The sequence below is a fragment of the Triturus cristatus genome, chromosome 4_1 (genome assembly GCF_964204655.1).
Source record: "Triturus cristatus chromosome 4_1, aTriCri1.1, whole genome shotgun sequence".
NCBI lineage: Eukaryota > Metazoa > Chordata > Amphibia > Caudata > Salamandridae > Triturus > Triturus cristatus.
In genome coordinates this window covers 225,195,318-225,219,801 of record NC_140585.1, presented here as the reverse complement: position 1 = coordinate 225,219,801, position 24,484 = coordinate 225,195,318, and the positions used below count along the sequence as shown (strand labels likewise).

The 24,484-nt window shown below is 48.5% G+C and overlaps 1 protein-coding gene across 3 annotated transcripts in view; it reads right to left on the bottom strand.

Moving 5' to 3' along the window:
- RAB19 (RAB19, member RAS oncogene family) overlaps window positions 1-24,484 on the bottom strand; it is a 102,810-nt gene that overhangs the window by 5,302 nt on the left and 73,024 nt on the right. For all 3 annotated transcript variants that reach the window (XM_085651909.1, XM_085651908.1, XM_085651910.1), the window contains one exon: window positions 22,851-23,034. In XM_085651909.1, coding sequence (XP_085508035.1) covers window positions 22,851-23,034 — 184 coding nt within the window. The remainder of the gene's footprint in view (window positions 1-22,850; window positions 23,035-24,484) is intronic.

Genomic DNA, 24,484 nt, shown 5'->3' with positions numbered 1-24,484 from the left:
CTTTTTTGCGAGCAAAATCAAGAAATTAAGTGCATATAAACAGATAAACATAAGAAATGACACTCATTTTAGCAAGGACAAGCTATGAAAAGAAAATGAAACTGAGACAAATCACCTGATCCTACTGACTCCTAATGCTTCTAAGCCTACTCCCCGGAGCCTATTTGTGCGGTGGCATAAGAAACCCTCTCCCTAATTCCGTACCAGCTCACGGCCAGTTGTCTGTGACCATGACCTTAACTTGATTTCCATACTGCCTAGCATAGGCTGCTAAATTACAACATGTCTCCTTCTGTGTATTTTTTGTTTTACTTTTGCAAAATGCGTTACACTCCAATTTGAGTAGAAAGTGATGTGCCTTACTTGTACACCCAACCATCTGAACTTTACCAATGTGTTGCCACCACAAGCTACTGATCGCTTCAAACCCCACGCCCTCCGAGAGCGGAGCACGGTCTGGGGAAGAGATGGGGAGGGGGGGGGGGGGGGAGTTGTCCTTCCCGCGAACCGCGGTGTAACAAACCCTGAAAGTCCCTGCCCACACCTAAACTGCTCTAATATTTGCTGAAAGTCCCTCACCTCACCTAACCTTCAGCTTGACAGGTATGCACTGAGGCTGAAGAACAGGACAGCTGGTCGGTCTCTTCGTTCTGCACATAGCTGCCCGTAAACTGCGAGGAATCAGGCCCTACGCGCCGCCGATTCCGATGAAGAGAGCGGCGAGCGCGCATCACTGGGCGCTCGCGCGTCACTTTTTTTTTTTTTAATAAAGCGCACGGCAACGGGCATCCAGGGCCGTCATTAGTAGCGCTTTCGCGTGCTACTAGATTGACGGCACGCTTACCCAAAGAGACTGTGTCCAACAAGTTCGGCAATAGCAGCAGGTGCACTTGCACACATAGACACACACGCACTGCTGCCTTCAGCAGAGGGTCTATTGAAAGTAGCATGCTCCTCCTCCAATGATGTCTCAGCCACGCAGAGCGTTTTGCGTTCATTGGCTGCTGACAATGCCACTGCTCATCACTGGTTGGCTTAGTTGCTTGAGTGTCGGCGCTGCCCCATCGAAAAAATTGCGCACAACTGTTGAAAATAAGCCCAAAAAGTAGCCCCCCGCCAGCTATGTGTTTATCCCGCACAATTGGGAAAAATGACGCCAAATTGTGCGGGAAATAGCCCAATCTGGCAACACTGGCTGGGAAATGTGCGCAGAGTTCAGTCAAGGTGCGAAGCACTGGCTGCAGCTCACCGGTACAGGAGATGTCATGCGTCTTACATCGTATTAGCAAGGCCTACCGACTTTAAAGAGACGCACAAACAACATTGAGAGCAAAGGGTTTATTTTACTGCCTATCTGTGATAAATACACTAGATCAAAGTGCGGTGACTTCTATGTCAGCACACGGAGGCTTCGTATTAAGCTTCTCTTTCTTAACTGAAGCAAATACAGCAGCCAATAAACTTTAAACAGCATAACCCGAAAGGACTGCCCCTTCCCTGTATACACCAATCACAGTTCCCCAAATTGTGGAAATTTAGCTTGTAACTGAACATTATCTGCGCCATCTTGCCTCTCCCCAGCGCCACGCACAGCGAACGCACGGCCGCCATTTTAGGCACCCCACTCTCTCCCCGCTCATTCTCGATCGTCAGCGCGTTCCCCTGGCGCTGCGAGCATCCCCCGCGCGCCGGCCACCCCCGCTCTCTCATACACGGGCCATAAACCCCCTCATTCTGCGTGACCCTGTCATGGAACCACATCCCACGCCTGACCGACATCCCATACATGGTCATGCCTCTCTTTGATAACCCCCTTCCTCTGCGCCCCATTGTCCGAACCGATCCCAGGCCATCACCTAGCCCTGCGGATGCAGTTTATTGCCCCTACTGGAAGGGAAACACCCCACATCAAAGGGATTACAGTGGATCAAAGCTCCTACCCCCTGAGACCCGGCCGGTTGCACACATCCCCGGGAATTGGCGGAATGTCCAGCTGCGTGATAGCCATCTCCTACTGTAGATGGGGTGGGGACTTCCACTGTAGATATGTGTGGGAACGAGTTCGAAGTGGGGATTCCGAAGACGTTCTTTTATACATCAAAGTAATCTCAAGAATGTGCCATGTACAATAAAGTCATAAACCTGTGTATAAGAGGCCAGGCCGCAGAGATGCAGTTAGAGCACCTCGTGACGATACCTTGCTGTCTGATCTGATGTGTTCTGCTCCCACGGAATAAAACTTTGTTTCCTGCCTTCCAGTCTCCGGCGCCTGCCTCTTTCATTGGTAAATTATCGAATGGTATGAGAGGCGATTACCGCCGGGCAATACTTGAAGGGTTATCGACTGAAACTGCCGCTACCATTTAACAATATGGTTATAAATGCCCTAAACATAAAAGTCCGTCCTCTTTCTTTGCTGCTGCAGCAGCAAGTTAAGTACATGCAAAGTTTTCATTATTATGTGACGATTTTGATTTAAATTGGATGTTTATTGGATATTGTGAGAAGTTGGCCTGGTATATGCTGTCCACTAGTTATAGTGGGCACCCTGTCCCAGCCCAAACAACCCCTTATTGATGATAGGTTAAAAACAACCTTTATTGAAAGCTATCCTAGTGGCCGCTATGGAGAGCAGCCTTCAGGCTAAGTCTTGAAGGACTGTAAAGCAGCTTGTTTTACCAGTCTATAATCTCTTGAGTGCCTAAATGAAAGACAACCACACCAGGTATATATATATATATAAAATATATGTATTTATTACTAAACACACCCTCCTAGACTCTTTATGAGACTAAAGGTCAAAACACATAAGTTACACTTCAAATATGACAGTAAAATAGCACAAATACATGTCAGGCCCTAGTGGCAAGCCAAACCATATACTAAAATAGTGGTAGAAGAACCACGACACAAGGTCTAGAGCCTGTAGAATTGCTGGGACCATAAAGAACCACCCAAGATAGTGACACAAGGGACCCACGGGGGCCGTGTGCAGTGTGAGAACACAGCCGCGAGCTCCCGTTAGCTTCTATGGGGAAAGACGCGGTTAGATTTTTAAAGATTAGGGACACTTAGAAACAAGTTGGGACCAAACCCTTTGGGACTTAGGAAGTTCTAGGGTCAATACCCACGTGAGCACTGGAGTACTCGAGTTACCTCATCCAGGGTGCATAGGTGTCAAATGGTGTTTGGTCGCGTCGTCGATTTCAATGGGAGCTGGCAAAGAAGCCTGGATCGAAGTCGAGAAGAACCTGAAAGCAGAGGGGACAGAGTCTGGGTCACTTGCCAGTGACCAGGAGGACGATAGGCGGAGGCCCACCATTGTCGGGTGATTTTTGGTGAAGGAGGTGAAGCTTGACTCTTCAGCCACGAGGACCAGGAGGCGTGGAGTTATGACCAGGAGCTGGATTCGAGCTGTCCCACAAAGGATGTCGAGTGCTGCAGCGTCGGTGCCCAGATTGGACACAACAAGCCTTGGAAACAGCAACCCACGCAGAAAGGAGAAAGATGCTTCAGTGCAGACCAGCAAGGTCTGAGGGACTAACCACTTGGTAGGGAGTCAGGGCACGCCTGGAGCAACCAGGGAAGCCCAAGGAAATTCAAAGTTACCCCCTCAGTGACCCACCAGTCGATGGACCAGGGATCAGGAAGGGACCATGAAACGAAACACAAAATGGCGGCCCACGGGTCACTCAGGGTAACTAGGCCGACAATCTTCGGTGGATTCGGTGCTCGAGGTGTGGGCTACAAGTAAGCCCAAGCACGACTTTAAGAGACGTCGGGAAGTCAATGCACTTGCAAAAGTGCACAGTGACCAGCTACTCACGAGGGCTGTGGATCTCAGCTTTGCTGGGGACTCGGGTCGGCCTCGGAGATGTCTGGAAATCCTCTTTCTGGGCTGCAAATACTTCGGAGTCCAGCAGGTGCTTCGGAAATGCAGACCGGCAAAATGCTTTGTTGGTGCCTGCCAAGCAGGGGAGTCACTCCTTGACCCCAAGGGAGATTTCTTCAGTCCTCTAGTCTTTAGTAGAGCGCCAAAGTTCCAGGATTCAGCTTCAGAGTTTCGTCCAGGGATATCTAAAGTTCTGGTTACAGAGGTTCCTTACTTATACCGAAGGAAGGGGTTGGACTAGCTCTGGAGACCCAACTATGGGAGGGTTTGGAAAAAGGGGTGGTTATACCCATTTTCTTTGTCCAGTTTCGCACCAGAGCAGGGGCTGGAAGCCCCTGAACCGGTATGAGCTGGACTATGCACAGGGACACCAAATGTGCCCACAGTGCAGGACTTCAACGCACTCAGAGAGTGCTCCCACCCAGCCCCAATACACATAAGCCTGTCTGGGAGGTGGTTACACCTCCCTGTGACAGGACACCTATTGTCCAGGCCTCCCCTGCCGCAGTTTCGGTCAGCTGCAGGAGGCCAGACCCGTGCCTGTGGCTGCAGTATCCATTTTGTGATGCCAGGGCTCTATTAGATTTCTACCCGGTATACCAGTACTGTCATGTCTCTCCCTCTAGAAGGGTGGGATCATACTCCCACACCAGCTACTGGTGTGGGGGTATGATTCCAGGGTGTTTGACACCAAACACAACATGTTTCCGTGCAGCCAGTCCAAAGTTAGCATTTATCGTTGGGTTATAATGCACTTAAGAGTTCATGGTCAGGCTGCACCACTGACAACCCCGGAGAAGAGATTCCGAAGGCTGCAGAGGGGCTCAGCTCATGCCTGGGCACCCTCTCACATATAACCAAGCACCCTACCTTCAGGATTGATAAGGCCTGCCATAGGGGTGACTGATAGGTTGCTATGTGCAGTGATAGGTGAGGTATAGTGAACCTATACCTCAGTAAGGGGTGCATGCACCACCTTCCCAGGCTGCAGTAGCAGACCTGTGGTGTCATTTTGCATGGCTTTCCAGGGGTGGCATAATACATGCTTCAGCCCCTGGTAGGCCTCTGGGGTACCTATGCCCTGGGTACATAGTATACCATATACTAGCGACTCACAAGGGTACCCCAGAATCCAATCTGGAGTGTACCTAAAGTACATGCAATCAATTTAGAGAGGAAGGAGTTGGGCTGGGGCCAAGAATAGCAGGGTCCCAGCCAGACTAAAGTCGAAAAACAGTGAAACACCAGTAACAAGCATTGGCATAGCCAATAGGTCTCGCCTTTGGGACCTTATAAGTGTTTAGTCATGCAACAGTTGCATAACTAAATACTTAAAAGGTCCCAAAAGCGAGACCTATTGGCTATGCCAAGCAGCCCTGCGGCCGCGAAAGTGATCGCGAACAAACATCAAAGCGGCCGCGATAGTGAAAGTAATCGGGCGTGCGCGCCCGTGCACATGCACTGTAGCTCTAGGCTGGCCTGGTAGCACTTTTTGGAGCCCTCTCAAAAAGTCTCACCAGACCAGCGCATGCACGCGAGACCTAAAAAGTGGGTGTAAACATGTGAAGCAGATCCTACTCTCCAACAGATATCGTAATATCGTTGCTAGGTATAATTTAAGCTTGATATGCACGTATAGCGGCACTCGCTGAAATTCATTCCCGGCATTTGGTGGAGCGGGACAGACGCGCATTGCGCGCTCGAGGAGGCAGTCCTCTTTTCATTGCCAGATACCACGTGCATGTGTGCGCAGCCAGATTGGAGCGATTATCTTCCGATTGGCTTCTTGCATCAGCGCTCGCTCGCGTGTTCTGCCTCAATCCTCGGATCCAAGAACACCTGATGCGGCGCATAAACGGTGAAAGGCTCTGCCTTAGGAGAGTAAATAGGGGTGGCTCCTTCCAGAGTGTGTGTGTGTGTGTGTGTGTGTGTGTGTGTGTGTGTGTGTGTGTGTGTGTGTGTGTGTGTGTGTGTGTGTGTGTGTATATATATATATATATATATATTTATTAGAGTCAGGCGAATTTAACTCCTTTTGATTAAGCCTGAAGACTGGAAGCTGTAGCCAGTGAGCCCACGAAATTCTGTTGTCACTGGGTTGCTCTCCCCTCAAACCTCCTTTAGTGAGATGAAGTACTACACCAAGGAGGTTGATCAATGGGCTGATTACAATGACTACGCTGAGTTAAGAGGTGCCTTATGAGCACCAAATGAAGGAGCAGTTAGTAGAAGCCCTGGATTGCCATGTGCAGGGTTCAGTGAACAGGGCTTTGATTAAGGCACTACAACCCTTCATGAAACCCCTGACAAAACTACGGGAGAAGAGCTTTGAATGCCTCCTTGGGTGAACTCTCATTCCATTCCTCAGCAGAAGCATTATCCCAGGTGGCAACATCTGTCCTTAAGGATCATCGGTATGGCTGCTCTATTTTTTCTGGGCCTTCTGGTAATACTCCCCTCTCGAACCTGGGAGATACGGAGGAATCTTCTGCCGTGTCAGACACGTCAGACGCTGACCAAAACACCGAATTACCTAGCAAAAGGCAAACGTAAAACACACCACGTGAGTTCTGAGCCCCCAAATAAAAACCTGTTATTTGATCCAAAGAATATTGTACACCTCAGGTCGACTGAATGGGTGCCTTGCGTGGAGGTGGTGCAATATGTCCAAGAGAATCTGAGACAAGGTTTTGAACGCGAAGTGCACACTACTCTTAAATCTGAATGTCCTAGACCCTCCCTCTTAGGCAAGATAACAAACACCCCAGAGCTAGAACCCAACATGGCAAACATCCCAAGAAAGGATTGGATAGGGCATGGATGGGATGCCAAGACAAATAACTGGATGTATCTGGACCGCTCACTAAAATCCTCGATTTAGCGGTCAGAGCTAAAGACTCTAATTTTCCCCTTTATCCGACTGAAATCTTAGAATGGGCACAAAGAGCCTTATGTTTTTTGGGTAACGCGAATTGCTCCCTCTCGACTGAGTGCCGAAGATCCTTCCGAATGAGAATCGACCCACAACTGGCAGACATGGCCACCACAGAGGCAGGCACGTTAACTAACGGATTGCTGTTCGGCGGCAAGTTTGTCAAGGAACTTGGAAAATATGTAGCTACCTTTTCGGCCCTAGACAAGGCCCAATCTTCAATTAAAAAGGGATCCACACTGACCTTTTTACCAGGGCCGGATGCTTCAGGGGTCGAGTGACCGGCTGAGGATATAACCAGGTCTCCAGAGGTTTTGATCAACAAGGTCATGGCAGTGCCACCTGTTCAAATTTCTACCCCACCCGTAACCGAGGTGGCAAAGGCAAGCAAAACCAAGGCGGTTACAGAGGACAAAACAATTCCAGCAACTCCTCCGATGGAGGTAAGACTTATTCAGGCTGGGGAGGTGTTGGTGGGAAGCCCAATGGGGTTGTTCCTTCAAATGTGGGAGAGACTAACACGGGACCCTTGGGTACTTCAGACCATACAGGGCTTTCGGATAGAGTTTTATTCCTTCCCACAACAGAATTGCAGACCCCAACCTCTACATTTTTCCCGAATAGAGAGGTCTTTCATAGAAGAGGAAGTGAGGGCACTGATGAAAAAAAGGGGCAGTTGTAGAGACGGTACCCCACCCTCACGGTTTCACCAGTACTATATCCTTGGTACCATTAGTCTTGAACCTCAAAGAATTCAATTCTTGGGTGGTGTATCGACATTTCAAAATGGAAGGCATACACTTACTGAGAGATCTACTATTAGAAAAAGATTGAATGGTATGTCTTGACCTAAAAGATACTTATTTGGCAGTACGGACTTTTCCTCCACATCAGAGGTTCCTACAATTCCAATTGGGACTCCGATGGTTCGAGTTTTCCGCCATGTCCTTCGGGCTATTGTTCTCCCCTTGATGTTTCACCACTCTCCTCAAGCGAGTGGTGCTGTATCTGAGGGAGAGAGGGGTGAGACTTATCATTTACCTGGACAACGTCCTCATTATGGCACAGAACTACTACATTTAGCTTGGACGACCCAAATCCTGCAAGACTTGGGGTTCGTCATCAATTCAGACAAGTTCATACTGACCCCTGCCCAGTCGATGGAGTTCTTGGGATTTCTGGTGGATTCGATACTGGCACAATTGTTACTCCCACTGAGAAAGAGTTGAGGAGAGCGCTTGCCTCTCCAACTATATCCTTGAGGATTCTGGCGTGATTGGTAGGTCTATTTGCTTAGTCTATTCAGGCGATTTTCCTGGGTCCGCTCAACTACCGGGCACTTCAAAGTTTGAAAATCTTGCACTTGCGCAAGGGTCCCAGTTTTGCGGAGCAGATTCTGTTATCCACGGAAGTCAGGACCGAGATAACCTAGTGGATGAAACACATGAAGGTGTGGAATGGCAAGGCCAATTTCGCGTCAGTTCCAGAAGTGGTGATAGAGTTGGATGCCAGCCGATGGAGCTGGGGAGCCCGGTGCGGCTCTGTGGAAACGGGGGGCAGATGGTCCTCGGAGGAACTGAAATTACACATAAATTGTTTGGAACTGTTGGCAGGGTCAATCACTATCTGGACCCTTTCTCCACAAAAGACGAATTGTTGTATCCTACTGCGGATGGACAATGTCTCAGCAGTGAGATACATCAATCGTTTGGATGGTACGAGGTCTCGACTACTGGTGGAAATAGCCAATGACTTCTGGCATTATTGCCTGCAATATCACATTTCAGTGACAGCAGAGTATATTCTAGCCAGCTCCAGTATGGTAGCAGACTGGAACCCCCGATTCCTACGGGATTCCAGCGATTGGAGGCTGTACCCCAGAGTGTTACAACAATTGAACAGGAAGTGGGGTCCATGCACGATCGATCTATTTGCATCCAGGCTGAACACTCTGCTTCCCCGGTTTTACAGTTGACGACCGGATCTGCAGGCGCTCAACTCGAAAGAATTCCTGCAGTCTTGGACGATGGACATGCATTATGCCATTCCCCCCCGTTCGTAATGATCCAGAGTGTTAGCTCAGGTCCGCAGACAGAATGTGGAATTAGTATTGATTTCCCCATGCTGGAAAACAAAGGCATGGTTCCCAGTGGCGCTATCTTTGATGTGTGCTCCGCCAGTACGTCTGCTCTTATTCCAATAGATACTTCAGGACTCGTTGGGCCATCCTCACCCATTGGTAGTACAGGGTCAATTATCCCTCATGGCATGGAGACTTTCAGGAGACGCTGGCAAGTACCACGAGTTTTGCAGGAGGCAATGTCTTTCCTGTCGCAGTCTTGGGCCCCCTCTACCCACAAGCAATATAAGTCAGCTTGGCGCAGATGGGTTAGTTGGTGTTCTGAACGACAGGGGGATCCCCTGGGATCCAGAATACATATGATTGTCAATTTTGTGTCTGAAATGGCAAGGAATGGCTTACCGAACAGTTAATAATTTCTGGTCCGCGATTTCAGCTGGCCACCCCCATGTGGATGGTAAACTAGTGGAGGAACACCCCTTAATATGCAAAGTAGTGAGAGGCATTAGATTGGTGAAACCACCATAACCCAGATATTCCTCTTTGTGGGACGTGTATGTAGGGCTTCTTTTTCTTAGGAACTGGCCAGCAAATGAGGGTCTTTCGCGCAAACAACTATCAGCGAAACTTACTCTATTATTATGTCTAATCTCATGTAGGCAAGTCTTTGATGTTCGAGCATTGCATTTGGCAGGTAGAGTATTTACTCCTTCTGGGGTCTCATTTACAATTTCAAAAAGAACAAAGACTAATTGCAGATGTGTGACATATCCTGCTTTTCCACACAACAGCAAGTTATGTGTTGTTCAATGTTTGAAGTGTTACGAGGATTGTACTTGTGAGTTTAGAAACGATGTAGCAGGACAATTGTTAATCTCATTGTAGAAACCCTTTCGCCCAGTCTCCTCAGCGACTTTAGCCATGTGGGTTACTTGGTTGTTAAGTCAAGCTGGTGTTGATACATCTGTATTGGAGTTCACTCTGTCAGAGGGGCTATGGCTTCTAAAGCCCTAATAACAGGTTCTCGTTTAGAGGACATCATGACTGCGGCGGATTGGTCTTCTGATTCAACATTTAAAACGTTTGATCATAAACCAGTTGTTGATTTAGCATCTCAGGTAATTGCACAACTTTAAACTTGCATGATACGAAGCCTCCGTGTACTGACATAGAATAAAAATATTTCTAGCTGACGCGTCAAGAATTTTCAATTCTATTAAGGACACGGAGGAAATGATTAGCCCACCCTAGATAGACATGTAAAACATGTGATGATTGGTTATGTTTTTCTGACAAAGGATTGAAATATTGTATTAGTACATGTTAAGAAAATTGTTTATGGGTTTCCCGCCCAATGTTGTTGAAGTGTGTCCAGATTTTGGAATATTACGACTTATGTTTCATTTCAGGGGATCAGAGCAAGACGACTTGAAGGATCTTGAGGAATCACTGATGAGTTTTGTCTCGAGCGATATCTTTGTTGGCGTTACGGTTCAAGTTGATGGAATGGATTGACGGAGTTCGGGTTCGATGGTTCAAGTTTATAGACTGTGATTAAGTGTTTGCATAGAGAGAGGATGGACTTTTATGTTCAGGGCATTTATAATCATATGGGGAACTGTGATTGATGTATACAGGGAAGGGGCAGTCCTTCCGTGTTATGCTGTTTAAGGTTTATTGGCTGCTGTATTTGCTTCAGTAAAGCATAATCCTCGCCTCCGTGTCCTTAAAAGAATTGAAAACAATTCTTGATACGTCAGCTAAAAAAATCTTTATCCTTTACAGCGTGGATTGGCTTGCCAGTGATTCACACACTATTTCATGCCCCACTGAATTTCTAATAGCACTTTATGCACTGTGTGATCAGTACATGTCCTCCAGTTGAAAAGTAAATTAGTTACTGTCTACTTTTGGCAAGTCACACTGCTAATTAAAAAAAAGAAAATCAAGGCATTAAAGTTCCTGTTGTTAAGTCAGTCTCAAAGCAGAACGTATTGAGGAAACTACTCATATTTGGAATTATTCTTTCCGACATACCTTGTGTAATTACGGTGAACTAGTCACTCATTGAGGTGAAGGGACGCTGTAAGTATTTTCATTCAAGTTTTGCTACTCCTTGGTATAGCACACCGTCATGAGCACCCAGAATTACACTTTTACTCCCCCACAAGCGTTTTGGCCGGCTGGAGGTGAACCATGCGTGAAATGGAAGTCTTATTTTCAGAATTATTTAGCATATTTTTTTACATTCTGTGGGGCCAGTAATTTTGGGTAATCGAGATGATAATGTGTACACAATTAAAAGACAAAAGAATAATTATTTAAGGAAAAACGTGAAAGATAAAGTTGTGGAAGTCGGAATGATGGTCCAAGTAAGGAAACCTTGGAAGGTCAAGATAAGTGAGTCAGTTCTCGGAACCACTGGAGGTGTTTAAGGTTTTGCATAATGCTCTCATGTTGAGTGATGGCAAGGTTTGGAATTTGAAAAGAATAGCTGTATTTCACAATAAATTTGCAAGGTAAATGACAAAAGAGCTAATGCTGATTGGGATGTGATTGAACCAGTAGCGGATGTCAGAATGGAGAGGAACGAGTCAGAAAAGCTGATTGAGGTTGAGGTGTGTGTCGCAGGAGGAAGTATTGTGGATGGTGGCGCAGGGGAGGAAGGTCCTTTGGAGGTGAATGCTTGTACCACCGACATGCTGGGTGGAGAAGTTGGATGTGAGGATGAAGTTGGTAGCGATGATGGTTGTATGGATGAAGTTGGAGTGAGGGAAAATGGAAAACTTATTAGGAGTAAACCTAAGTGGGTGTTGGATTATGAATGTGAGAATTTAAGTGACTGATGCATATTTATTAGGTTTGTAGTTGTAATTGATGTATTATTTCTGTTCTTACTTTTTAGGAATTTAGTTATCATGAATGTATTTTTTATTCTTACTTGTGGATTCGAGAGGTATTCTTTTGTGTTATTTAAAGAGGGAAGATACGTTATGTTATTATTTGCTTACTGTTATTGTTTGACATTTCAGGCTCATGCAAGCTCCCGGGTAAGTAGGGTTTTAGACTGTTAGAAGGACAGTTAAAGAGCAGCTGGCAGAGCTAGGAGGAGGCTGTGTTTATACTCCTCTCTACATGGTGTTCCAGTGTTAATTAAGCCCTTTCCAGATCAGTACACTATGGGCTTGTACTTTACACAGTTATATGCAAACAAAATGTATTCTTACATAATACACATGGTAACATATATTACTTCTGACATATGTAGACAAAACTGATACTCGTATATACAAAACAGAGAACTGCAGGCAAAGTTGCATCTGTACAGAGATTTAAATCGTGGTCCAGCTCCCCCCAACAGTAGTTGTGGTCAAAGCAGAATCCAGCTTTCACAGGACAGAATATAAAGAACAGACCCCCTCCTCCCTGCCCCGTGAGTACCTGAATGTATTCCCAGGTACAATTTTAAAGCCATTCTTGGAAATCACTCTCGGTAGGAGGCCTAAGGGAAGAAGCACTTGTTCCCACTCTTTATTGAATGAGTTAAAAGAGGAAAAGGCTTGGAGAGAACTCCATCCTTGACCCTTCCCAATCCAGATTCCACAGCAACCACATCACCGAGATCGCCCTCCTCACCACCACAGACGACATCCGCACTCTCTTCGACCAAGGCCACAACAAATCCCCTCATCCTACTAGATCTCTCTGCAGCCTTCAACATAGTCTCCCACCGCACTCTCACAGCCAGACTCCACGACGCCAGCATACAGAGAACCACCCTCGACTGGCTCCGCTCCTTCCTCACCGGCAGAACCCAATGAATCAGATACCCGCCCTTCCTCTCCGAACCCACAGAGATCAACTGCAGAGTACCCCAAGTATCATCGCTCAGCCCCACGCTCTTCAACATCTATATGTTCCCCCTCGCCGCCATAGTCAGACAGCACGGACTCCGCATAGTATCCTACGCCGACAACACCCAGCTCATTCTCTCCCTCACAAAGGACCCCCACACCACCAGACTCCGCTTCCAGGAAGGAATGAAAGACATCGCATCCAGGATGAAAAGCAGCTGCCTGAAGCTTAAATCAGAGAAGACAGAAGTCCTCGTCCTCCGACCCTCCCCCTCAGCATGGGACAACACCTGGTGACCCACTGCCCTCGGCAACCCCACCACTCCCATGGGCCATGCCCAAAACTTCAGTATCATACTCGACTCTTCTCTCACCATGACCCGACAGATCAACGCCATCGCCTCCACCAGCTTCAACACTCTCTGCATCCTTCGCGAGACCTTCAAATGGATGGCACCCGAATCCAGAAAGACCGTCACCCACGGACTCATAATAAGCAGACTGGACTACGGAAACGCCCTTTACGCCGGAATCAACAAATCCCTGCACCGCAAGCTCCAGACCATACAGAACACCGCGGCCAGACTCGTCCTCGGCATCCCACGACATGAACACATCACCCAACACCTGCAAGACCTCCACTGGTTCCCCGTCGAGAAGAAAGTAACCTTCAAGCTACTCACCCACGCCTACAAATCCCTCCACAACACCGGACCCCAATGCCTCAACGAAAGAGTCTACTTCCATGTACCCAAGGGAAACCTCCGATCCACCAACCTCGCCGAAACCCCGCGCATCTGCAGAGCGGGTGGAAGAGCCATCTCCTACGTTGCGGCAAAGACCACGAACAAGCTCCCGATCGACATCAGATGCTCCCCCACTCTGCACACCTTCAGGAAGACCCTCCAGACCTGGTTCTTCAGCTGACTCGGAGCTGCCCCCCTCCCCAGTGCCTTAAGACCCTCACGGGTGAGTAGCGCGCTTCACAATTCCCTGATTGTTTGATTGATTGATTGAAGGGTGTGGAGGGGGGGGGGGGGGAGGGAGTGGAGTTGGCTGAGTTCCAAACCTTGGGTGCACAACCAGGTAACAACTGATTCAAGTTTTTTGTTAAAAGTGAGCCTTGAAGAGAGTCTGAGCTGCAGTGATAGGAGGACTACTCGTACCATTGTCTTGGGAGATTATTCAAAGATGAAAGGTGCACAGTGGAGTCCTCAGAACATTTTGCCTTTACTAACTATTGTTAGTACCAAATGCAGAGCAGAATCCTTTAATTCTCTGAGGCACTAAATGAGCCAGCTCTTGGATACTTTTAGGTGGTAATGGTGCACGCGAGGTACAGGTCTCAGAGGCTGTTGGCACAGTGTGATGTATGGATGCTTTGTGATCCAATGGCTGTCCAAAGCTGAGCCAGCAAAACAAAACTGAAACTGGAAGATCATGCACACTCCTTCCCGTGCACTAGTGTAGTATTTTCTACACTGTATCAGGGAAAAGAAGCGCAGCGTGATGTATAGCAAAACATTCCCAGTGCCGTGTAATACTGGGGGTGAACAAAACCAGCCTTCTTGCTGACCGAAAGATGTAGAATACATATTAATTTAGAGTTTTTATTACTTTGTAAATTATTGCAGACATGAAATATGTTGGTGTAGGATGTGGCTCTTTGTGTGATATATCAATACTCTGATACATCGTGTAAAAGAGTCCAGAGGTTCCCTTACTAGTGGACAAGGCTTGCTATGCAATCCCAAAGTGCTCTATTAGGGGGTTGTGTGGTTGAGCAGCCTTAGGCTTAACACAGAGGAGTGCAAGACATTTGCAAATACACACAATGGTTAATAAATGACAACACGACTCAAGAAGGAGATCCACCCCAATTTATAAAAATAGCAAGTATCTTTATATATGTTTAAGGATCAGAGAAAATTGTTCAGGTATGTACGTTTTTACATAGAAATTAATTTCTAAGTGGACAGTGCAATTTCTGAGTTTGGTAAGGTTATCTTATGGAAGGAGAACAAGTTCTGCTAACAGGTACAGTACCTCGACTTACAGAACCAACCTCCAGGAGTTAAGGTAAGTGGAGGGCAAGGTCCAAGGCAGCACCAACAGTACACTACCAGCAGAGCAAGGGAGGCTGGGTACGAGTGGCAAATCAGATTTGGGAGTCCAAAGTGTTTTAATGGGGATCGGTCTCGGAAAGAAGATGTTGCAGGCTCCGGCTCAGAAGCCAGTCGGATGAACCAGTGAGTGGGGTCAGGCCTTGCAATGCTCAGTGTAATGTTGGGCCTCAGGCCCACATGGTGTGAAGTAATGGACACAGACACGAGGTATTATGGTGCAGCAACTGGCCCCGGGCACATGCGCCCGGCCCCTTTTATTGACAGGGTCACCCGACTGGTGACGCCTGCGATGGGTGGGTGTAAAGTGTGTTACATTTGCGGGCAGAACACTAGAATGTGTCTAGCTAGACACAACTTCCCCCCACCACCTTAATGAAAAAGAAAAGGAACAAAAGTCCAACCTGGAAGAAAATAAACAAACAACAAATAGCACTAAGTGAGTTTCTTCAGGCCGTCAGCCAGGCCTCACTGTGGCTTTGGACCGCATGGTCATGATGTTTTAGTTGGCCTTGGCGAAGTGTTTTAGACTGGCCTGGTCTCGCAGTGTCGAAGTCTATGTACAGAGTCCAGCATCAGTGCATTGGGAGCTGTGGTGAGGTCCACTCTGGAAGATCTCTGTGTGTGAGGCCTTCCTCTCCTGGTCTTCGGGTGACCGGTCTTCGACTGTGGCCTCCCTGCATCCTGTGTGTGTCGAGGAGCTGCTGGACGCATTTCTCCCGTTCGGACTCCCTTTTCACGGGAACTCCGCCAAAGTCCCTTGCCCCTGGGTTTCCACGTGACCACATGGGCTGTGCGGGCCTTTGCGTAGGCCGCGCTTAGGGGTCACTGCAGAACTCCCCTCAGGGCCACGGACTAGTCTTGCTTAATTCCAGAGGTGGATCTTCCAATGGCCGGGTGCGCTCTACTTCAGTATGCTGCAGGTTGATGGGGGCACACACAGATGGTTCCTGAGTGGCTCACTCATGGAACTCAGGTTGTCTGGAGTGTGTGGATTCACGTTGGTGGTTCGATGCTCCTTGGTGGGGATGATGAACGGTGGTTGTTTCTCAGTTGGGCAGCGGTCTGTTGTCTTGGGTGAGTTTGTGGAGCGAGAAGGACTGAAGGGGCTTTGCAGTTTGCATTATCTTGCTGAGGTTGTCTTTCGCCCGTGCCATCTGCGGTGGAGACACAGGGATGTTGTCTTACTTATTCTGTCGGTGTTTGGGACTGAATGGTTGCGCGGGGAAACGTTGGAGAGCTACTCGCTTCACACTGGCGGCTTACGTTTGGTTCTCCTCGTTGGGCTGTCTCCAGGGATGTCGGTCTGGCTTCAGGACTGGACGGTCTCACTGGGACACTGTGGAGAGAAACTCGGTTTCCGCTAGCTGCGAGTTCCAGTTGGGTCTTCTCCGTGGGCTGTCTCCCGGGACGTCGGTCCGGCTGGTGGCTGTCGGTGTCTCTGGGTGTGGTCCTCTGGTGGTAGTACGAGTCGTCTGCCCTGCCGCTCTGCTCCTTTCCTCCTGCACGCAGATGGTGGCCATTTGCCCTGTGGCGCTGTGCCACTGTTCCTTCTCTCTCTACGGAGTGGCATCATGTCACTGCCTTCTCTCTCATTCGACCAGGATCTCACTTGGAGGTGGCGTCCTGCGTGTTGGTGTCACGTGGACCTCGCTGGATGCCCAGAAGGTCTCACCTTTCTTGTGAGCCTGTCTCGGGTTTGTCCTGTCTGTAGTGCTTGTACTTCCTCTTGGGAACTTTCATTGGCCGGTCTCATCTTTCCTGTGGACCTGTCTCAGAACTGTCCTGTCAGTAGGACTTGTACTTCCTCTTGGGAACTTTAATTGGACGGTCTCTTTTTCCTGTGGACCCGTCTCAGATCTGTCCTGTCAGTAAGACTTTTACTTCCTCTTGGAAATTTTCATTGGCACCATCCTTTGTTCTGGGATACCGCAGTGGTTCTCCTTGATGCCTTCTGCATGCCTCCTTCTCTTCGAGGAGGTCTTGCTCTCCTGGGCGCTTGCCCATGCAGTCAAACTTCTGGATGCGTCTGTCGCGCACCTCGGACTTGGCGCTCTTCTGCCCTCTGCGGGGTAAACGTGATCCTGGTGGTCTGTCAAGCCACCTCTTTGACCTCTTCCTAGTCACTTCTGTTTGGCGCGCTTCCGACTGTGCCTTTTGTTTTCTCCACTGGATGCGCTTACTGCGCATTCTGTTCAGTCTTCCGTTCCTGAGACTGTAGCAGCTGTTCCTGTATTGCTGAGCACTTGCTTGGTGCTGTGCTCTCCTTTTCAACATCTACACCAGGATTTGCTGCTTCTTTCGCAGTCTCGGCATGGCCTGGCAGTCTTGGCTGTGTGATAACGGGTTTGCCATCCCTTCTTTCCAGGTTCTTTGCATTTCTTGCGTGATTCCAGCAAGTTCAGAGCTCCTTCACTGCGGTTTTCTTACTCGCAGCACTCTTGTCATCTGGTGGGGAGGTGGGTGCTTCACCACTGGCACTGGTCACGGGCTGTGACAGACAGTCCTCTTTGCTTGCAGGCCAATGCTCTTAACCAGTCATCTTCCTTTTGTGAATGTGGTACTGCGCAACGGCCCGCTAGATGGCAGTGTCTCTTTATTTTCACGTTCGACAGCTTTCTGATGCTGTGGGCTTCCCGTGCAGTCAATTTTCACGCTGAGCAGACGTGACCGGCACGTTGTGTCTCACCTCTGCCTGGCTGGGCCCGGCAAGTATTGTTTATATTCTCCCCCTCTCTTTATGCTCACGGCTGCATGGCGGGGGCTGTGCACCACAGGAGGACTCAGATATTCTTGCAGTAAGTTTAAGTTTTGATTATATATTCTGGCAGCCTGTTGTGGTTGGGAGTTCACTGCTGTGCGGTGTTTACAGGCAGCAGTTGCGTAACAAAAGTTGAAGGGGCCCCCTTGCCACGTACACGGAGGGGCCCCCACTCAGGATTTAATCCGGAGTTCTTGGGCCCGAGTATTGTGCTGAGCGGGGCCCTCTGCAGCTCGGGGCCCCCCGTACCACGGGGGCTGGGGGGCCTGTGTTAAGCCCCTGACAGGCAGGCCCTCGCGCTGAATCCTTCCTGCCGTGGCCACTTTTCTACCGTGCCGGGGGTCTCGGGTCATGCAGGAGGACACACTGCACAGTCAGTGCATGGGGGAGGGGCACCTCTACTCCTTCCGGACTTCTCAGTTTAATTCCTCCGCGGCGTTGCCCACACACAGTCACTCTGTGCAACCTCCGCCCCTCGCAGCAGGCCCTCTAACCTTACAGGTTGCGCGGGGGATTAGATCTGCGGCCTCGGACTTTCCTGTGCACGTGGCACGCCTCAGCCCTGCAGGCGGGACATGGAGGCCGAAGGTTGCCCCCAATACTCATACTGCCGGAAGCCCTTTTCTTCATCCCTTCCCCCGCAGCAGCTTCACTCAGTTCATATGCTGCGCAGGGTGGGCTGGGGCTGGCTCCAGAGACTGCTGGCGCTCTTCCAGGCAGTTTCTCTTCTTCGCGGGGGCAGAGGAGTGGACAGCTACTTCACTCTCCCTCCTCATCCCGGTAGGCTCATCTTCTTCCTCAGATGCGGGGTAGGCTCCCACTCGGCTTTTTCACCCCTCTTCACACGCCTGCGGGCTATCGGGCGCGTCCAGCGCCTTTTCACAGGGGGTGCATTCGATGCATACATATCAGTTGCGGGATGGGCTCCCGATCCCCTTCTACATTCCTCGGGGCCCTTCTCATGCCCGCAGGCCTCTGGGCGTGTCCGGCGCCAGCTCGCAAAGGGGTGCTCTCGACATGGGCAACACTTCCCTCAGCTGGGCTGCTGCACGCACGGGCACATCCCACCTTCGTCGCCAGTGTAATGTTGGACCTCAGGCCCACATGGTGTGAAGTAATGGACACAGACACGAGGTATTATGGTGCAGCAACTGGCCCCGGGCACGTGAGCCCTGCCCCTTTTATTGACAGGGTCACCTGACTGGTGACACCTGTGGTGGGTGGGTGTAAAGTGTGTTACATTTGCGGGCAGAACACTAGAACGTGTCTAGCTAGACACGACACTCAGGGATGTGGGGACACCTTTTATCCTCTCTTCCAAGGCCCTGGGACAACGGGTGCAGAGGGGTCTTTAGGCACTGGGTTTTTCTTACTGGAGCAGTTGCGGTCAAGGGGGCCTGTGTGCTGAGGCTGCAGGCAAAGTCGGAGAGTCCAGGAGGGGTGAAACCACGATGGACTCTGGCTCCGTAGGGCTAGGGAACCTTGTAGGTACCCTTGGTTCACTTCAGCTGGAGCCGGAGGTGGCGGGTGCAGTGGGACCCTCAGGTGTCGGGTTTTGTTGTTCCGGAGGCCTCATAGTCTCTTCTTTGGACTTTCTTCTGCAACAGGTCTGCTGTTCACGGGAGTCTTGAGTCTTTGTCGAAGGCAGGCAGTCCTCCCAAGTCTCTGGAGTCACAGCTGCAGGACGAGTTGACTTTGGCACAGTTTTAGATGAGGGCTGCAGAGAGGCCGGCGGGGTTGGGGCCAAGTCAGGTGCTCTCTTCGGTCCTCTTCTGCTTTTGCCTCTATTCAGTGTCCTTTCTCTTCTTAGCTCATCAGGATCTGCATCTCTGGTGCCAGGGACTCCCCTAAATACTGAATTTAGGGGTGTTAGGGGAGTGTAGGGTAGGAGTCAATGGGCTACTGAACCGTGGGGTCACTATGCCCCCTATCTGACCACTTCCTGTGGGAAGTGGGCATAACCCTGTCCCAGAATTCCTAGGTATTCCATCACAAAGGTGGCAACCTCGCAGTTAGCCCACCTTAGTGGTGGTACTAGCCTGGGGTGGCAAGCCTACCTGACCAGCTAATTTACCTGTCTGTACAGGTGCCAAGGGGGCTCTCGATGGGGCGGAGGGCAGCTTCTTCTCCTGTGAGGGGAGCCAGATTTGCAATCCGAGGTGGCGACTCTTTTGAAGCTTGCCAGCCCAAGTAGGCTAATCAGTAGGTACTCCTGTGGGAGGTGGTGTTACACCCTCTTCCTGGATAGGGTTTTGTTCCTGAGCTCTTGAGAGCAAAAGCTCTCAACTTAGGAGGTCAGAAACTCGTCTCGATAAGCAGGCTGGTAGAATCCAGTCAGCAGGCACACCAGAGACTGGTAGGTTTTTAGCGGATACCTCGAAGATGCCCTCTGAGTGCATGGTTTGATAAATCCAACACTGGCATCAGTGTGACTTTAACAAAGTGAGATGTTTGGTACCAAACATCTCTATTTTCAGTGAATCCATCATGTATCTGCGGAACTCGTTTTCACCATTGTTCAGTACTTGGTTGAAGATGGCTTTCCCTTGTCACTTGCACTGGCAGCAATAGGGCTGACCAGCACAGGGGCCTATTTGCCCAGGCAAATATTTCCTCACATATAATACTAAGCACCCTGCCTTAGGGCTACCAGGCCTCCTTTAGGGGTGACTTACAAATATTATATGCAGTGGTAGGGGACATGACACACTGGGATGCGCGATACGTCATTTTCACTTTTGTCTGCACCAATACACGCAGCCTGCAATATCAGTTGTGCATGTGCTTGGTGAGGGGTCCCTTAGGGTGACACAATTCTTGCTGTAGTCCTTAGTGACCCTCTTTAGTAACTCAGGCCCTAGGTACCAGCATACCATTTACTAAGGGCTTACAGAGGGTACTAAAGCTAAGCCAATTGGGGGAACAATTTAACAGTTTTGGGAAACAGCTCTGGCACAAAAGTGGGGGCAACCATGTCAAAAAGGGGCACTTTCCTACAGTTGGGGAAACCTTGTCTATTTAATCAGATTTAGTTTATCCCACACGCCTAAATTCAAAGATTACCGTAATCTGCTCCACATCTTAAATCTTTTTCTAGGGGATCTAAGTACCTCATGTCTTTTTTTTTTTTTAAACACCCCTGTGAAAATGAGGCTAGCCCCTAACCTTCTACAATGCAGATCAGATTTGACGATCCATCCTTAATATTAATATGGTGCAGAAGAACGGACAGCTGGGCCATAAGCAGCAGTATGCACTACTCTGCATATGAAGTCCCTCAGATGTCTGGTTTATTACTAATAAAAGCTGACAATCGTGCTCATTGAATATTTGGGTGCACTCTAATATATTCATTACGGTTATGCCAGTTGTCATTTGTCCATGTGAGTCAGATCTTCGTCTTCTCCTCTGACGCCTGGGAACCAGTTGAGTGTTGCAAACTCTTTAGCCCAGGTCTCCATCCTTATCATTGACATTTAAGCTCATACATGTTGGGGTTCCCCCAAGAAATGCTCTCAACCATGCTCGCCTATATACTACAAGGGTACTCTAGCGATATATTTAGATAGCTTTGAAAATCCTTGGGAATATTTATGCTAGCAAGGGCTACACATTTAAGATGCTCTGAAAGTATGCCCTCACGTTTTCTACTAAAAATAGTATCAAAAACAACAATTTGAAACCAATGGAGAAGCCTAGAAACATATTTCACCGTTGAGGAATACAGGGTAGTATGTATCCACTTACACCATGCCAAAGAACTCCAGCATCTCCTTTCCACTGTACATCACCCCTTACAGTTCAGCCCTTCTGGTAGGCATTCACTGCTCTTTGAGCCCAGGGCAGAAGTCTCTGCATATGCGGTTTCCATTGTAGCAGCAGGCACCAAGCCAGGTCCCTCCCTCTAAAGATTTAGAGAAGTTCTATGGGGGCCCTAGATGTCTTTCGGTCTAGATTTGGTCAGAATGCGCGAAAAAGGGGCAGGGAGTGTCTGTTGGTGAATTAAAGACTATCGATCTTGGTGTTTGGCGCACTGATCTTTAATGGCAACGCCTGCCGGTTTCAGACACTGGCACTCTTTCTTTCATAAATTAAGCACTAGTGTAGAGCATCCAAGTGGCTTCATGCACAGGTTGAAGATGACAGGAGACCGTATGGATCCCTAGTGGACTATATACGTCAAAGGGCTCTTTTGGGATCTGAAGGTGCCCATGTGACCAAACTGGTGTCAGTTGGAAAGGTATGCAGAGAATCAGAAAAAGACTTTGCCCATGAATCCCATTCGACGCTACAAGGTGTACATGAGGGTGGGATGGTCGACTGAGGCAGCTGAAAGGTAAAACAATATCAAGAGGCATGGGTCATCTTCATCTGTGCTCATGAGGGCATGGATATGCATCCATGTATTTGTGTTTACAATTTTGTTTATGTTTAACATTTAATCCTTTGCATAAAACATTTCTCTATGCTAATTACTGAGTGTCAAAACTATCGAATGTGCGAGTACTGGAATGGATGGACGGACGTCTTACAGTTTCAGGGAGAACCTGATGAAACGATGGTTGAAAATACTAGGTGTCAATAGTCTTTTCCAGACCCTAAACAAGTTGTTTTAATTCCTAAATTTAAAGATGAGCTGGTTCAAGACCTTTCAATCCAGAACAGACATGTCGACTTTCCTCTCCATGGATTTGAGATTTAACTTTGGCACCCCTAACTGTATATAGTCACAGACTGTACAGTTATGATACAGCTGTGTTCTCCTTAAAGTGTGTAGCATTATGAAAATGCAGACAGATGTGAGAAATCTAAACTGGGACCCAATCAAACAATACAAAAATGATATTACTATAAAAACACCTCCAAATAGCGAAACAGGCAGCCAAGCGAAGGTGGTAATTGCTGCACACAACAAAAAGTTGGATGTAGTAGTTTGTCACCGTGACTCACGTGTAGTTCTCGACTCTCACATATGACAAAGATCCTTCCCAAGTGTAACACGTATTAAACTTTTTTTTAAGGGCAATCATACTACATTGGTTTACCAGATTTTTGATACATTTTGGCTATGATAGGAAACAACTATGTAGTTTGCACTTCAATTAAAGATAAGTATATAAGCCACAGTTACTAGAAAGGATGGAGTAGCACAACAATAGTTATGTTAGGGAATTTGTAATCCTGCAAGATAAATGAACATTCACCTACCGATCAACATCAGGACTATATTTGCTGCTCCATATTTCTCAACCTCGTGAATCCAGTGAGGCACCGATTCGAAGGTCTTGCGCCCGGTGATGTCATAAGCAATGATGGCACCATGGGCGCTGCGGTAGTAGCTCTGTGTGATGGTGCGGAAACGCTCTTGTCCGGCAGTGTCCCACACCTGGATCTGATGGAGAGAACAGTAGATTGTGAGGGCCAAAACTCCAATTACATCCATGGCTCCTTAGGAGTCACCGTTAATAGCATGTTTGGGAACATCAATCGCATGTGAAAATACATTTATACCAAAGAAAGAGACCAAAGCGTTTATTGGCCGCATGCAGCTGCAAATGTGACAGATGCCCATCATAGCTTCCGATGTCAGATTTGCAGTAAATGCAGCAAGACATGAAATATGTATTTGATCTCCAGTTAAAACCCACTCTCAGTGCACCCCTGATGACAGCCCTCTGGAGGGGTCAAAGGAGGTCCAATGGTCCCCCCAGACACCCGCTTGCAGGCGGGTGCAGTCACTGATCTCTAATCCCCTTCTCAAGTGGAGGTGGGTTGCCATCTGCACCGTGAAAACACGGAGTGGCTCTAAAGCAGCGGCTCTGTTTTTCACTGGAATGCACTGCTCCCAGGGCAGCACCATTTCACAGCTGCCCTGGGGGCAGTGCTTGCATGGTAATAGGGCGCATTTTCACTGTTTGCACCCGGCGCACCTTTATATAAAGATGCACCCGGCGCAAACAAAGGAAATGCGCAATTACCATAATATGGCCCCTGGAGAAAGCCAACGATTTGTGAAACAGCTGATGGAGATCACCACCACTGCACTGTTACACCTGAACCCCATCTAGACACAAAAGCCTACAGTGGAATGAGGAGGGCGACCCAGAAGCATTGATACTGAGAGACTTCATCTCTAATGAGGAGCTCAGACCGGCCTGCACACTGGACTAGACCAAATAAGTAACCCCGCTGCTTAGAATGCCGGGCACTGACTCAAATGACCCAAACAACGGTTGTCCGGTGAAAACCCTCCCCTTCCTGGTGAAAGATACGGAAAAATGTTTGTACTACTCAACAGCCACCAATCTGGTTTCAGACCAAGTTACAAAAATACAGAGATGGCCATACTCCACACCATGGATACCACACTCAAAATCATGAACCAAAACAACTCCTGCCTCCTAATCCTCCTTCTCCAGGAAACGCCAAAACACACCAAAGACTCTTGTAGTCAGGACACGAGCATCTGTAAATAGCTACATTTAGTAACCACTGTATTTGTGAAATGGGTACCATGAAGAGAGCTCTGATACCCTCTGGTCCTGTTCGCACTGCAGAAAACCCTATAGGTAAAATAAAATAAAGATGCTCATCTTTGGAGTCCTTTCTTTTGTCAATCCTCTTCCTTTCCTCCCCAAGTATGAGGCTCCTACTTTAGATCCTTTTCATAGCAAACACAAGAGAACACCTTTAACCGTGCTTAGTTTGAGCCGGTGGTTACGGGTAGGTGTCACCAGCACAAACTGTAAACGTATTTCCACCACTCATCCCTTGTGCACTCTTTTTGTTTCCAGTTTCCACTAGTGATGGGTTTCTGTTCTAGCTGGTTCTTTTGCGCTAGG